General features: G+C 41.1%; 1 protein-coding gene across 1 annotated transcript; it reads left to right on the top strand.

The window, feature by feature from the left end:
- Positions 1 to 325: 325 nt before the first annotated feature.
- LOC309699223 (major histocompatibility complex class I-related gene protein-like) lies at positions 326 to 13,963 on the top strand. Its single transcript, XM_082522167.1, has 7 exons — positions 326 to 595; positions 9,321 to 9,587; positions 9,740 to 10,018; positions 10,141 to 10,443; positions 10,748 to 10,846; positions 10,965 to 10,988; positions 11,514 to 13,963. The coding sequence occupies exons 1-7, from the start codon at positions 550 to 552 to the stop codon at positions 11,561 to 11,563; spliced, it is 1,068 nt and encodes a 355-aa protein (XP_082378293.1). The 5' UTR covers positions 326 to 549; the 3' UTR covers positions 11,564 to 13,963.
- The last annotated feature ends 521 nt before the right edge of the window (positions 13,964 to 14,484 follow it).

Below are 14,484 nucleotides of genomic sequence, written 5' to 3'. Positions count from 1 at the left end.
ATTGAACAAAGGGAAATTAAGTCATAATTTCTAATTCCTCAGCTTTTCTCTTTGTTTGTTTCCTGTGGAGTTAACTGAAACCAGTGTTAACTAGATTATCTTGAACATGTTTCTGAGTAGTCCTCAGCAGATGATATAAGAAATACCACATTTAAAACAAATAATACCCTTAACCTATGACTCAAAAGTAAAAGTAATCTAAAAGTAGAAACATGATGAACAGGTTTTTAATTATAGGGGAATTTGACAGAGAGATGCTTCATGGGTGTGACTTAGAGTCAATAAAAGCAACAACAAAGCAAATGGAAGCAAAAAGGTGTACTTCATGCCAAACTCTTAACCTGCTTTCTCACAAATGACACGGACAGCACGGAAAAGTCAATTTCCACACATTGGAGCTTTAACACTTTTGTAGTGAGGATCACAAGTCACAAGTAGTGAACAGATTAAGGAGGAAAATAAACACTGCAACACAAAACCAGGAAAAATCAACCTCAGCAAAAAGTTCTCGTCTATAAATTATATGCTTTTCCTCTTTGTGTATTCAGCATGAAGTTTTTGCTGTTGCTGCTTTTCTGCCACATTTCATCTTCAGGTAAGACCTTTTAAATATTTTACTTTTTTCTTTTGCATTAAAAGCAGTGTCCTGCAGTTTCCTATGGTTTATGATACCCTGAGTGTGGACACTTTATTAAGTACACTTTGACAATGATAGTTTGGACTGATTCAACACTATTCAAGAAAAGATCCATTATTGGATTGAGATCTGGTGATTTTGGAGGCCATTTGAGTTTAGTGAACTCATTGTCTTTTGTGTCCACATACTATTGCATTTGTTCTGCATTTACCAGAAGCACTAGAGGGCGCTAGTGAGTATGTTGTTGTTGCATGTTGTTGTATGAAGAAAAAATAATAAAATAAGAGTTATCTCCGGTGATCCTCTGTTCCTACCTGTGTGTGTGTGTGTGTGTGTGTAATGCCTGCTGAACCAACACCACACAAGTGGTGACGAGTGGTGATGAAGTTATAGCTCTGCTCTCTTTGCAACCCCCGGGTGTTTTCCTGGATTGTCCGGGCAAACTGAAAATTCCATTTGCTGCATGAAAAAAGTTGTTCAATAACTACTTGCCTGCGATCGGGGCTAATGACTTTGCTATGGAAAGGAAGAAGGACCTGCTCATTCACTGTTTGGGAACGGAGGGACAACGAATCTACAGTGCCTTACCACTCGCTAAGAATGATTGCGAGGGATCCATAAAGGCTTTCTAAACATACTTTCATCCTAAAGTCAATGTTGTTCCCCAGAGATACCGCTTCAGGCAACGAGCCCAAGCTGTCAGTGAGTCTACAGATCACTACGTTGCAGCAATGCGTGATCTCGTGATACGATCTAAGTTTGGAGCTAATGAGAATGAAATGTTGCGGGAGAAGACAAATAATGTTCGTATACGTGAAAGACTGCTAATGGAGGAGGATTTGATGGTTGTTAGAACTTTGGAAATTTCTAGGCGTTACAGTAACTATGTTATTATTGTGGTAACGAGCACGGTAACTAGTTATTATGCCAAAATCAGGAACACGTTAATCGTTACTGGGATTTAGATAGGGTCGTTATTCGTTACTTCGTGTGGTGGCTATCGCGGAGCTTCCACAGATTCAGTAACATTAGCAAGTGGTGGAGGCCAGCAGGTGGATGAGGGAAAGGGGAGGCAGGAGGAGGAGAGACCCAGGCCACACCCACCAGGCCTGAAGGCGCCTGTAAACCAGTGTACATACACAACTGCACCCATACACACATACACACACTCATATCTACAAGGATGGAAAAGAGCAGCAGATACACCAAAAATACATACACTCAACAAAAATATAAACGCAACACCTTTGTTACTGCTCCCATTCCCCATGGGATGGACGTAGAGACCTAAAATTCATCCCAGATACACAATATAACCATCCCTCCCAAACAGTGGTCACAAATCAGTCCAAATGTGTGGTAGTGGGCACATCTGCTATATTGAGATAATCCATCCCACCTCACAGGTGTGCCACATCAGGATGCTGATCTGACATCATGAGTAGTGCACAGGTGTACCTCAGACTGCCCACAACAAAAGGCCACCCTGGAATGTGCAGTTTTGTCTCACAGCAAAATGCCACAGATGCCACAAGCAATGAGGGAGCGTGCAATTGGCATGCTGACAGCAGGAATGTCAACCAGATCTGTCGCCCGTGCATTGAATGTTCATTTCTCAACCATAAGCCGTCTCCACAGGCGTTTCAGAGAATATGGCAGCACATCCAACCGGCCTCACAACCGCAGACCTCGTGTAACCACACCAGCCCAGGACCTCCACATCCAGCAGGTTCACCTCCAAGATCGTCTGAGACCAGCCACCCAGACAGCTGCTGGAACAATTGGTTTGCACAACCAAACAATTTCTGCACAAACTGTCAGAAACCGTCTCAGGGACGCTCAACTGCATGCCCGTCGTCCTCATCGGGGTCTTGACCTGACTCCAGCTCGTCGCCGTAACAGACTTGTGTGGGCAAATGCTCACATTCGATGGCGTCTGGCACGTTGGAGAGGTGTGCGCTTCACGGATGAATCATGGTTCACATTGTTCAGGGCAGATGGCAGCTGAGAATGTCCCAGTTCTTGCATGGCCAGCATACTCACCGGACATGTCACCCATTGAGCATGTTCGGGATGTGCTTGACCGGCGTATACGACAGCGTGTACCAGTTCCCACGAATATCCAACAACCTCGCACAGCCATTGAAGTGGAGTGGACCAACATTCCACAGGCCACAATTGACAATCTGATAGACTCCATGCGACGATGTGTTGCACTGCATGAGGCAAATGGTGGTCACACCAGATACTGACCGGATCTGGGTCCCCAGACCCCCAATAGCGCAAAAAACTGCACATTCCAGGGTGGCCTTTTGTTGTGGGCAGTCTGAGGTACACCTGTGCACTACTCATGATGTCAGATCAGCATCCTGATGTGGCATACCTGTGAGGTGGGATGGATTATCTCAATATAGCAGATGTGCCCACTACCACACATTTGGACTGATTTGTGACCACTGTTTGGGAGGGATGGTTATATTGTGTATCTGGAATGAATTTTAGGTCTCTACGTCCATCCCATGGGGAATGGGAGCAGTAACAAAGGTGTTGCATTTATATTTTTGTTGAGTGTATGATATCACCAGTCCATGACTGCCCAGGGATCCTGGGTCGCTCAGACCCAGGACCCTGACAGTAGTTTATTTTCGTTGTGCTGACTTTTTTGTACTGCGTACTAGCAAGCATGACGGAGCTTCTATACAGCTGGGTGGGTGCTATGTTACTGATGTTGAACTTTTTTTTGTTCATAAGGTTGATTATTAGAGTTGTCAACCGTCCGCTAAAAACCGGAATCGTCTCGTATTCAGAGAAAATATTATGCGTTTTGTATTGAGGTGAAAAGGAATGCAGTTTGCCCCATACTTCAGCTACAATGAAAAAGACACAAAGCTGGAGTTATTCTGTGTCTTTACGCTGCAGCTGCCTCTTCTCCTCTCATTCTCTCCCCTCCCTCTCCTGATGCTACTTCAATCATGAAACTGATCAATGATCAGCTGATCGGCTTTTCTCTCTTGTTTGTTTATCTCCTACTTTGTGCCAGAAAGAAGAAACCAGCGGAAGTCGCGTTAAACAACAGCAGCACGTTTAAGCTTGGTCAGCTGTTGTTAGAATTTATTTAATATTAATTTCTAGTATCAGCTGATGTTTGCTGGAGCCACAGCTGTAAAGCTGCTGGTCATGATATCGGTTTGGTTATCTGGTGAGAGGGAAACATGAAGATGAAACCAGGAGATGTCCTTACTGAATCATCAGAGCTGAACAGGTGCTGGAGAAACAGGTTTACCTTTTAGGTGACATGAATGAGTTGAAGGGAAGTTATGAACTGTTTCTGAGAGACAAATAACACCAGGATCCCTTTTCTAAGTAGCTGACAGCTGGTAACTGTGCAGGGGCGGGTCTAGCAAAGTTTTGCCAGGGGGGCCAGGTAGGGCATTAACAGGGAGAGGGGGGCACAAAGAAATACTTTTCTTTCTTATTCTCATTTAAAATGTCTAGCTTTTAAAAAATAATTATCTGAATCTTACAACAAACGACTGATAGATTGATGCATATATACCATCAAAACAGTGTACATCACTGTCACAACAGCGTTTGTTTTCATTCAAAGGCTTTATGATTTTCCTATAATGGAGGACCGGTCTCGAGTCAAAACGGCCAGAGCGATTTTTTGTCCCAGTCCAGCCGTGTATGCAGCTCATCTGCAGTCTGGTGTTGCCTACATCTTCCTATTCGGAAGGCAGAATTTCCGAGTTCTGAGTACAATCGAAAGCACCACGACTGCAGTTTTCGTGTTGGACGTAAAAAGCGCACATGATGCTGTGACGTAGGCTAGAATCATGGGGGCGGTCAACGACGGTCCAGGCGTGGGATTTCTCTCGTGGAAATATGCACATTATTTTTTCCTTTCTATTGGTAGGTGGCACAGTGCACTTGTGGAAAGTAAGCAAGCTAGAAGACTGGCACTCTTGCTGGGTATCCAGTTACGGAAGCAACACATTAACAAGAGAATTTTGAGTAAAACCAAAGTTACTTTCCCTGGTAACTAGTTACTTTGAAAGTAATGAGTAACTTGAAGTAACTGAGTTACTTTTGATAGAAAGTAACAGTTGCATTCGGATGTGCAAAGGACTTTGTACATAAAGTGAAGGTACGACCTGAAGTGAAGCCAATACAGCAGAAACTTCGACGCTTACCCCTGTCAGTCCTTGATGCTGTTTCCCCAGAATTCAAGAACCTTGAGGAATATGGCATCATAGAGAAAATCGATGCATCTGTAATCACTAGAAGAAAGACTGGTGGCATACGCATGTGCGTTGATTTGAGAGAACCTAACAAAGCAGTGGTCGTTGACAGTAATCCCTTGCCACTGATTGAGGACATACTGTCTGAGCTGTGTGGGGCTGTCATGTTCTCCACCCTAGATCTTAAATCCACCTACCATCAGCTAAAACTACATGAAGACAGTAGAGGGCTCACTGCTTCCATTACACATGAAGTACCAGTAGTGCAGAGTTCCCTACGGGTTAGGTTCGGGGCCTGCAGTGTTCCAAAAGATGATGACACAAATTCTACGTGGCCAAAAAGGGGTGCAATGCTATCTTGATGATGTCATCGTATATGGAACTTCAGAAGCTGAAAATGAGGCCAACCTGCGTGCTGTGTTACACAGAATCAACAATGCAGGACTGAAACTCAATGTTGACAAATGTCAACTCTGTCAAACTACTCTGATCTTTCTGGGTCAAAAGATCGGTCCAAAAGGTCTGCTGCCAGATGATTCTCATGTCACTGCTATCCTGCATGCTCCGACCTCTACTGATCCTGCAACCCTGCAAACATTTCTTGGTTTGAGTGCATGGTACAGCAAGTTTGTGCCAAATTACGTGATTATTAACTACTCAGTAGTTAATTGTGCACAGCCCTGCTCTGGTGATGTTCAACCCCTCAACAGATGCCTCAGACTACGGCGTCGGTGCTGTTTTGACTCAACTTGACAGTAATGATGTAGAACTGACTGTCGCATTTGCATCTTGCAGCCTGTCTGATGCAGAGAGGAAATACTCAATCGTTGAGAAGGAAGTCCTGGCTTGCATCTGGGCTGCTAAAAAATGGCGCACATGGCTCTGGGAACAGATCACGAAGCGCTTACAACACTGCTGACTACTAAGGGCAATAACAGAGCTGGTCTAGGCATAGCCAGATGGTCAGCTCGCATGTTGGAGTTTGACTATGAAGTGGAATATAGAACTGGGTCATTGAACCATGTTGCTGACTGTCTATCTAGGCTCCCAATTCCCGAGACAGACATGGCATGTGCAGAGGATGTGGAGTCAGTTGCATCCATCCTCACTGATCTGAGTGCTGTGTCTGAGGATGACTTCCAGACTTGTGGTCATGAACGAGCGCATCGTCAGAGGTACACATCGATTGCTAGTGCCTGAGTCATTGCAGAAAAAACTCACTGATATAGGTCATGAAACTCACCAAGGCATTGTACGTACCAAACAACACCTGAGGGAATTGTACTGGTAGCCCAAAATGGATTGTCAGATAGAGACAATGATAAAGAACTGTGCAACATGCAGACAGAATGACAAGTCCACAGTCACCCATGATGCTCCACTTCAACCCATTCCTCTACCAGCTGCTGCTTGGGAAAAGGTGTCTGCGGACATCATAGGCCCTTTTGAAATTGCCCCTTCTGTCTGTAGATTTGCCATCACATTGTAGACTACTGTAGTAAGTGGCCTGAAGTAGCTTTTGCTTGCCGAGCTGATGCAGCTACTATCATTCAGTTCCTTTCTTTAGCTTTCTCTCGTGAAGTGAATCCTAAGACATTGATAAGTGACAATGGCTCTCAATTTCTCTCTGCTGAGTTTGTTGACTTTCTCAAAAGCAGAAGAATCCAACATCTGAGATCCTCAGTGTATTACCCAAGAGCTAATGGGGAAGTTGAGAGATTCAATAGATGCATTAATGACTGCCTACAGACTGCATTGATTCAAGGACAGCCCTGGAAATCGTTCCTGAGAACTTACCTAATGGACTACAGAGCAACCCCTCATTCAACAACTGGAGTTTCCCCTTCAGAACTGCTCCATGGAGCAGTTCTTGTCCTGGTGACAAGGTCAATCTTCCGCTGCCAATTTTTGTGAATCCATGTAATCTATTGCCTCAGTTTCCTGTTCTTAGCTGAAATGAGTGGCAGCAGGTGTGTCACATCTGCTTCAAGTTTTGATGTAATGTTTGTTCATGTATTGGTTTTAACAAGTTTTTCTTTGGGTTTCTGTTGTTTTTATCAGTTCAAAGCATTATGGCTGTTTTCCTTTGACCTCTGACATCAGCAACTTATTTTCACCCAGAGAAATGCCAGACACTTGATTTTTTTTTTTTCTTTGGACCATTCTTTGTAAACTCTAGAGACAGATTTGTGGAAAATTCCTAGTAGATCAGTAGTTATGAAATACTCAGACCAGTATGTCTTAGAGACTTCTCTCTTAGATCAACTTTCTTCCTCTTTCTTGGTAAGAATACTCGGTAAGAACTTCTGGAAGTTGTCTTGACCATGTCTACATGCCTAATTGCACTGATGGGTTGATTAAATATTTGTCTTCCTGATGAAGTGGTTGGTCAGTGTATGTGTTTTATGTCTTATAAGAGAGTAACATTTCTTGTGCAGTAATTCAGTTTTTTGATTTTCTCATACTTCTTGCATTAATCATTATTTATATGAAAGAGTTTTAATATTTATTAGTAAAAAAGTTATGTAATAAATGTGGTTACATTCATGTGTTTTTCTTTTTTTAAGCATTATCTTAAGACTTAAGAGAAGTTGATTAAAAAAATCAATTAATACATAAATAAAAAAAATATGGAACATCCACAGGCGACATCCACACAGGTTTTAATTAAAGAATACATTTTCTATTTCATATTGTCTGAAATTTTATGTTTACGTATGCAAATGAATCATTATCTAAGTATGCATAAATGTGCATATTATAAAACTCAAGTTTTCGTTGTTTTCATGGCATCATCCATCCATCCATCCATCTTCTACCACTTATCCGGGCCCGGTTCGAGGGTCAGCAGCTTAAGCAGAGAAGCCCAGACCTCTCTCTCCCCAGCCACCTCCTCCATCCTTTCAGGAGGAAGACCAAGGCATTCCCAGGCAGCCAAGAGATATAATCTCTCTAGCATGTCCTGAGTCTGACCCAGGGCCTTCTCCCTGTGGGACATGCCCAGAACACCTCACCCAGGAGACGCCCAAGAGGAGTCCTAGTCAGATTCCAAATCACCTCAACTGGTTCCTTTTAAAGTGGAGGAGCAGTGGCTCTACTCTGAGCCCATCTACTCTGAGCCCATCCCAGATGGCTGACCCTCTCACCCTATCTCTAAGGGAGAGGCCAGCCACCCTTTGGAGAAAGCACATTTCTGCCGCTTGTATCCGTAATCTGTTCCTTTCAGTCATGACCCTAGGTGAGGGCAGGGAACAAGATCAAACCATAAATTGAGAGCTTCACTTTTCAGTTCTTTCATCACCACAACAGACTGGTACACTGTCCACATCACTGGTGCCACAGTACCAATCTATCAGTCAATCAGCTGCTCCCTTCTCTCCACACTGGTAAACAAGACCCCAAGATACTTAAAGTCCTCCACTTGGGGCAGAAACTGATCCCCAACACTGAACGGGCACTCCACCCTTTTCCGGCTGAGGACCATGGTATCAGATTTAGAAGTGCTGATTCTTATTCCTCCTGCTTCACACTAGGCTGCAAACTGCTCCAGTGCAAGCTGGACGCCATCACCCAATGAAGCTAACAGAACCACATCATCTACAACAAGCAGAGATGAGATTCTGAGACCACCCTAGTGATAGTGATCGTTTGATATATGGACCTGCAGCGGAGTTTAGGTCCAGACACGGCTAGTGACGTCAGACTGAACAACCGGACTATATTGAGCCGGTACCTCTCCACTTTACGCACTAACTCAGTCTCCTTTCCCACCACAGAGGTGACATTCCATGTCCCAGTTGCTAGTTTCATTACCTGGGCCCTTTTTCAGGTAGGGCCTGGCTGGGCCATAGACTAAGGCTCAGCCACCAGATCCTTTCCCTCAGGTACCTTCCCCAGGCTGGGCTCCAGGGCATGGTGAACAGTTCCTTCAACTTTTTGCTCATAGAGGGGTTGTCTTCACACTTTGGTGATGAATATTATAAAACACCTATTTAAAAACACACAAGAAAATTGTACAGTGGAACCCCGACTTACGAATATCCCATTTAACGAAAAATTCAAGTTACGAAGGCACTTAACGGCAATATTTCTGCCCGTGTTACAGCAAAATGCACGAAATCCGCTGGCTCTGATTGGCTGAGCCCAGAATGCCTTCCGAATCATGTGACAACCCCCTTGGCTTTCGTACTTGGGCTTCGCTGTTCCACTTCAACGACGTATTGTTGTTGCAGTTAGCAATTAGCCTATAGCCTATCGTTCACTCAAAAGGCGCGATGGGTGCTTCAACTTACAAAAGACCCTCGGGAACGAATTAATTTTGTAAGTCGGGGTTCCACTGTATTTACAATTAAAATGTATGACCTAAAATGGTACCATACAAGGCCTGCATTGACATAAGGACAGTTACATCAGTTGATCTTGATATTCTGTTTAACTTACAGTAAAGCACTCAATGACTCTTTTCTTCACTGCATCTTCTGGAGTCCCAAACTTCCCGGAGGTTGTGGCTGTTATGCTGAATAATGATGTAGAGGTCGGTTACTGTGACAGCAAACTCAAAACAGCTATACCCAAACAGGACTGGATGGAAACATTAAGAGATGAGGATCCAAACTACTGGAAGTGGTACACTGGGGAGTGTACAGTGCATCAGCAATTCTTTAAAGAAGAATTTCTGTTTATGAAGAAGCGCCTAAATCAAACTGGAGGTGTGTTTCTGTAAATATTTATTGGAATCAGTTTTAATGCTTAAACTGTGTTACTCACAAAAATATCACTGACAGTAGTTGTTGCAGTCTGTGAGTCAGTATGTCACTGTGGCAATCAGTTTGTCATTTACCACACTTTTTACTTTTCTCAGCTGTCCATATTTTGCAAAGATTCAGTCGTTGTGAATGGGATGAGGAGACTGAAGAAGTCAATGGTTTTCATCAGTATGGATATGATGGAGAAGACTTTCTAACATTTAACCTCGAGACACAAACATGGATTGCTACAAAACCACAGGCTGTCATTACAAAACATTTATGGGACAAAGACAAATTCAACAATGATTTTTGGAAGAAATTCTTAAAACAAGTTTGTGTTGACTGCCTTAAGATGCATATGAGCTATGGGAGGAGCTTTCTGCTGAGAAGAGGTAAATTAACATACCGTAAGATAGTTTTGTGGATTTTATTAAAATTTCTCTTAGCCTACATTAAAATAGTTATTACGCATATGCTTCCAGCTAGCAGTTATTTGATCAATTTTTTTCTTTAGAGCTTCCCTCAGTGTCTCTCCTCCAGAAGACTCCCTCCTCTTCAGTCAGCTGCCACGCCACAGGTTTCTTCCCTCACAGGGCCATGATGTTCTGGAGAAGGAATGGAGAAGAGATTCATGAAGGTGTGAATCATGGAGAAATCCTGCCAAACCATGATGGGACTTTCCAGATGAGTGTTGACTTGGACCTTTCAACAGTGACACCTGAGGAGTTCAGGAATTATGACTGTGTGTTTCTGCTATCTGGTGTTAACAAAGTCATCATCACCAAACTGGAAAAAGCCATGATCAGAACCAACTGGAGTAAGACTAGAATAATGTGTGATAGATGTGAGAAATACACATGCATGTACATATGCTCAAATTGCATTAAATTGCAAATACGTTTAGTTTCACCACTCTTTTCGACCTACCGCCTTTCTGTTTCTTGTATACAATTAACAACCTGAACCCCCCGATTTTCTTCCAATGCATATACCCTGCTGCAGAACAAATATCATAAGGAGTGGTATCTGAAAGTATCTGACCTGTTTTTTTTTATATCAGTAGTTAGTCCTAGTAAACCTTTTCTTGTTTTTTTTTTTTTTCGTTGTTTCGTTTTGAACAGAGAAGCCCTTTGATATGACTATTTCCATCATCTCTGCTGTGGCTCCTCTTGCTGCCACCCTCATAGTGGCTGCTGCTTTCATTTGCAAAAAGAAGAAAGGTAAGAGGGAAAAAAATCACCTAATCTCTTCTCATCTTCTCTACTTAAATTTGATGCTTAGAAAATTCATTATATCTGAGAAATGTAGTAAATAAGGAAAATATTTTCTTTCCTCTAGTTTCTGCTGAATCCTCTCTCTGTCGTGAGTAAAACCTATTCATGTTTTTAATATAATGAATAGCAGATTAAGAGTGAAAGATGCTTCTTCACGAATAAGCAAAATGTGATGGACACAACAGTCAGATAATCTGAAGCTTATTGAGTGATCTAAATATTGTGTTACAATGACGGATACCCATGATTTCAAATAATTAGGACAGTGTATGCATAAGTAATACATGTAAGCCAAACATTCAGACTTCAGAGTACATCAGAAATCTCCTGCCAATAATTCCAGCATATCACTGCTGTTTGATGCACCTCAGATGATCTTTGCTGTAAACTGACAGAGTTGGCGGTGAGCACAGATGCCCTACATACCTGCTGTGCATAAACAGTAAAATTCCACTTAAACGATCTTTATTTTGCCAATGAGTAAAGAAATACTAAGAGTAATGACAGACTTGACTAACAGTTAAGAGTTAAATGGCAATAAAAACAACATTATACCAGCTATTTATTAAAGAAAATTGTGTAGCATAAGTAAACAGTTTCTTTTTTCTTACAGCTCCTGACAACATCTCTGAACTCTCTGAGAAATTGAATCCAGAAGCCTGATAAACACTCTGCATACAGTAAATTACCTTAGGAGAGCAATAGGTCGGATTCTGATATAAACCATTTCATATATTGTGTTTAATAGCACCTGAAACAAAAGTTCTGTTTCTCTAATTACTCCTGAATGGCAGTCTCCAAAGAAACTCCACTATTCCTGCAAAAAAGACCTTGGAAAATTCTTGAATATTTGTCCACTGCGTTTAAGAGTTACTGTAAAGTCTGCACTTAAGTATATGAAGTTGGTAAATGTCTTACACAAAATATTTTATTATATATTAATATATATATTGAAATTTTGTGGTATCATGCGTACAAAACTGCCAGAAGTTAAAAAAACAGATTGTCTTAGTGTAATTAGCAGTGAGGATGGATAATTCCGTCTAGGAATTATGCTATGTTAAGTGATCAAGTGTTATGTGGTGATAAATGCCATCATTGGCTATATTCAGAGGTAGCTTTTTTTAAATCAGTGAATCAAATCGTTTTAGACACTGCTATAAAAATTAAGGAACAATTTAAAAATACATCAGATTTTAATAGGTGAAAAAATCTGACTGGATATCTATACTGACATAGACCGGGTAATGTGTTATTAAAGAAAGGACGCCAGCCAGCCTGGGAACATTGAGTTTAAATAGGCCATGTTACAATTAACTCCAGTAATCCCCAAACCACATGGTGTACACAAGATGTGCAGGGAGTCATCAAGCTGATAAAGGGGTCCATCAGGCTTGGTTAGCCTGTGGGACTAGTAGACCAGGCAGAATTAGGTCCAGGTGATAACAAAAGTAAATACCCCAGTGTTAGAGGCCATGGAAAAAACTTTAATCTGCTTTAAAGTGAATCTGGGAAAATGCCAGGCATCTTAGCAGGAACAACAGTGCTCTGCTCACACAGTGTGCAGTATGAGTAGGGCGCTGTAGACTTCACTTGACTATACAGTGACAGTGGAAGGAATACTTTGGGACCTTCTTAGTTCCTTAATCTCGGTAGTCCCCCACTTCCAGATTAGCTGGAAGTAGTGGTTGCGGAGAGGGAGGTCTGGGTTTCTTTGCTTAGGCTTCTCCCCCTGCAAGCAAGTCCCAGTAAAGTAGAAGAATATTCATAGCTGGATGGAATGTAAACTTAACTGATAATGAAAGATGATGGAGAAAAAATATAGCAGGTATCAAAGGATAGAATGTGTTGTGATGATAAACGGGGACTGATTGAAAACTGGCTTTATTTTCTAAAAGACAAAATGCAGCAGAAAAATCAGTGGATACACACAGCAGCAGGAGTCAATGCGACTCTGGCCCACAATATATAAAAAACATTACTTTGAAGTCAAACGTAATAGTGGGGTAAAACTGAGACAAATATGAAGCAAAATACACCAAAAAATAAACTACTGATAATCACTTATAATATTTAAATTCCCACTAAGATGGATCAATCACAAAACACTTACTTGTACAAAAGTACATTTTCCAGTGATTCTTGAGATAAGGGACAAAACATGTCCGCAGATAAAACCCAATTTTGTGGTTAAAAATATGCATACAAGTGTTAACCCAACTGCCTAAAAGACAAACCAAGGCAATGTTTATACAACAACATTATGATTTTGCATTTTTTATACATATATATTTATTTTAAATGGTACAATACATTACCAGTACCTTAAAAATCCATTGTCCAGAAGCAGGTGTGATAATATTAAAATACAGAAAAAAAATGAAAAGTAATGTAAAATTAAACATCATGGCTTAAGTCAATACCTTATATAATATCAAAATATGACATTGAAAATTTATTTTTACATATTTTTTAAGTGATTAAAATCGTGTCCAGAGTTTTTGTCAACACCATCAGATTTTTTTAAAAGTACAAAAAAATCAGGAATTATTGTGGGTAGCTTACACTCTGAGGACCCCTTTACCACTTCCTGTTTGATACACATGCCATGAGGTCACTGCTGTGATATTTTTTTTATTTTTATTTCATTTATGGCATACGTTTCTGATAAAACTCTGTGTCACAACCATAGTGCGTCAACACCAAAGTCGATGTAATCCAAGATTTTTTTTTTTTTTTTGTAAAAAGAGTTTCCTTTAGGTAGATTATAAAAGCCATAAGCAAATGATGAAAAACAAGATGGCTTCTGTCAGAAAAACATGTGTTATGAGAGAAAGAAGGGTATTTTGTCAACACCATCAGATGTCAACACCATCAGGATTTTTGTCTGACGGTGTTGACCCTTTTTCTAATGGTGTTGACAAATGCCACAAAAGTGTGCTATTCACCATTTATATTAAGTTTTTTTTAACTAATATTTCAGATGTATTACTTCCTCTGTATTTTACTGATATTTCTGCTTTACAGATGTGTCAAATATTATAAAATTTGCCTTATCTTGAATCTCATTGTTTATGTATACATTATTAATCCTGTAGGAAAATGCTTAGTCCTCTGCATTTAACCCATTCACTCAGTGATGCAGTGGGCAGCTACCAATCCAGGACAGCCGCTGTTCGTTGGATTTGAACGCCCAACCACATCACTATGTACCAGCTAGCCCAACTTCAGTAACCCTACAGAAGTCACTACTGTTTAGTTTTCTGTCTTCATTTATGTTGGACGTGGTAGCAGAGCTGGTATATCATGTTTAGGTGGAAACAAGCAATCTAACTTCTAACTCTGTTAAATTTCATATATTCTGTTTTCATGGATGCCTGGATGTTACACCTGGTAGAGCAGCCACACTGATCATTTTATTAAAGATGAAAGAATTTAGACAGTTTGTAACTCTCAGTGATGCCGCAGAGTTCCTTTGACTTTGGGATCTGCAGTGGAGTTTGGACCTGGAAACGGCTAATGACATCAGACTTAATGGCCGGATAGCATTTCTATTGCTTAATGCATAATTGTGTTGTGAATAT

This window comes from Aulonocara stuartgranti (assembly GCF_965226115.1).
Source record: "Aulonocara stuartgranti genome assembly, chromosome: 22".
NCBI lineage: Eukaryota > Metazoa > Chordata > Actinopteri > Cichliformes > Cichlidae > Aulonocara > Aulonocara stuartgranti.
The sequence above is the reverse complement of the archived record's forward strand: the minus strand, read 5'-3'. Positions and strand labels throughout refer to the sequence as shown.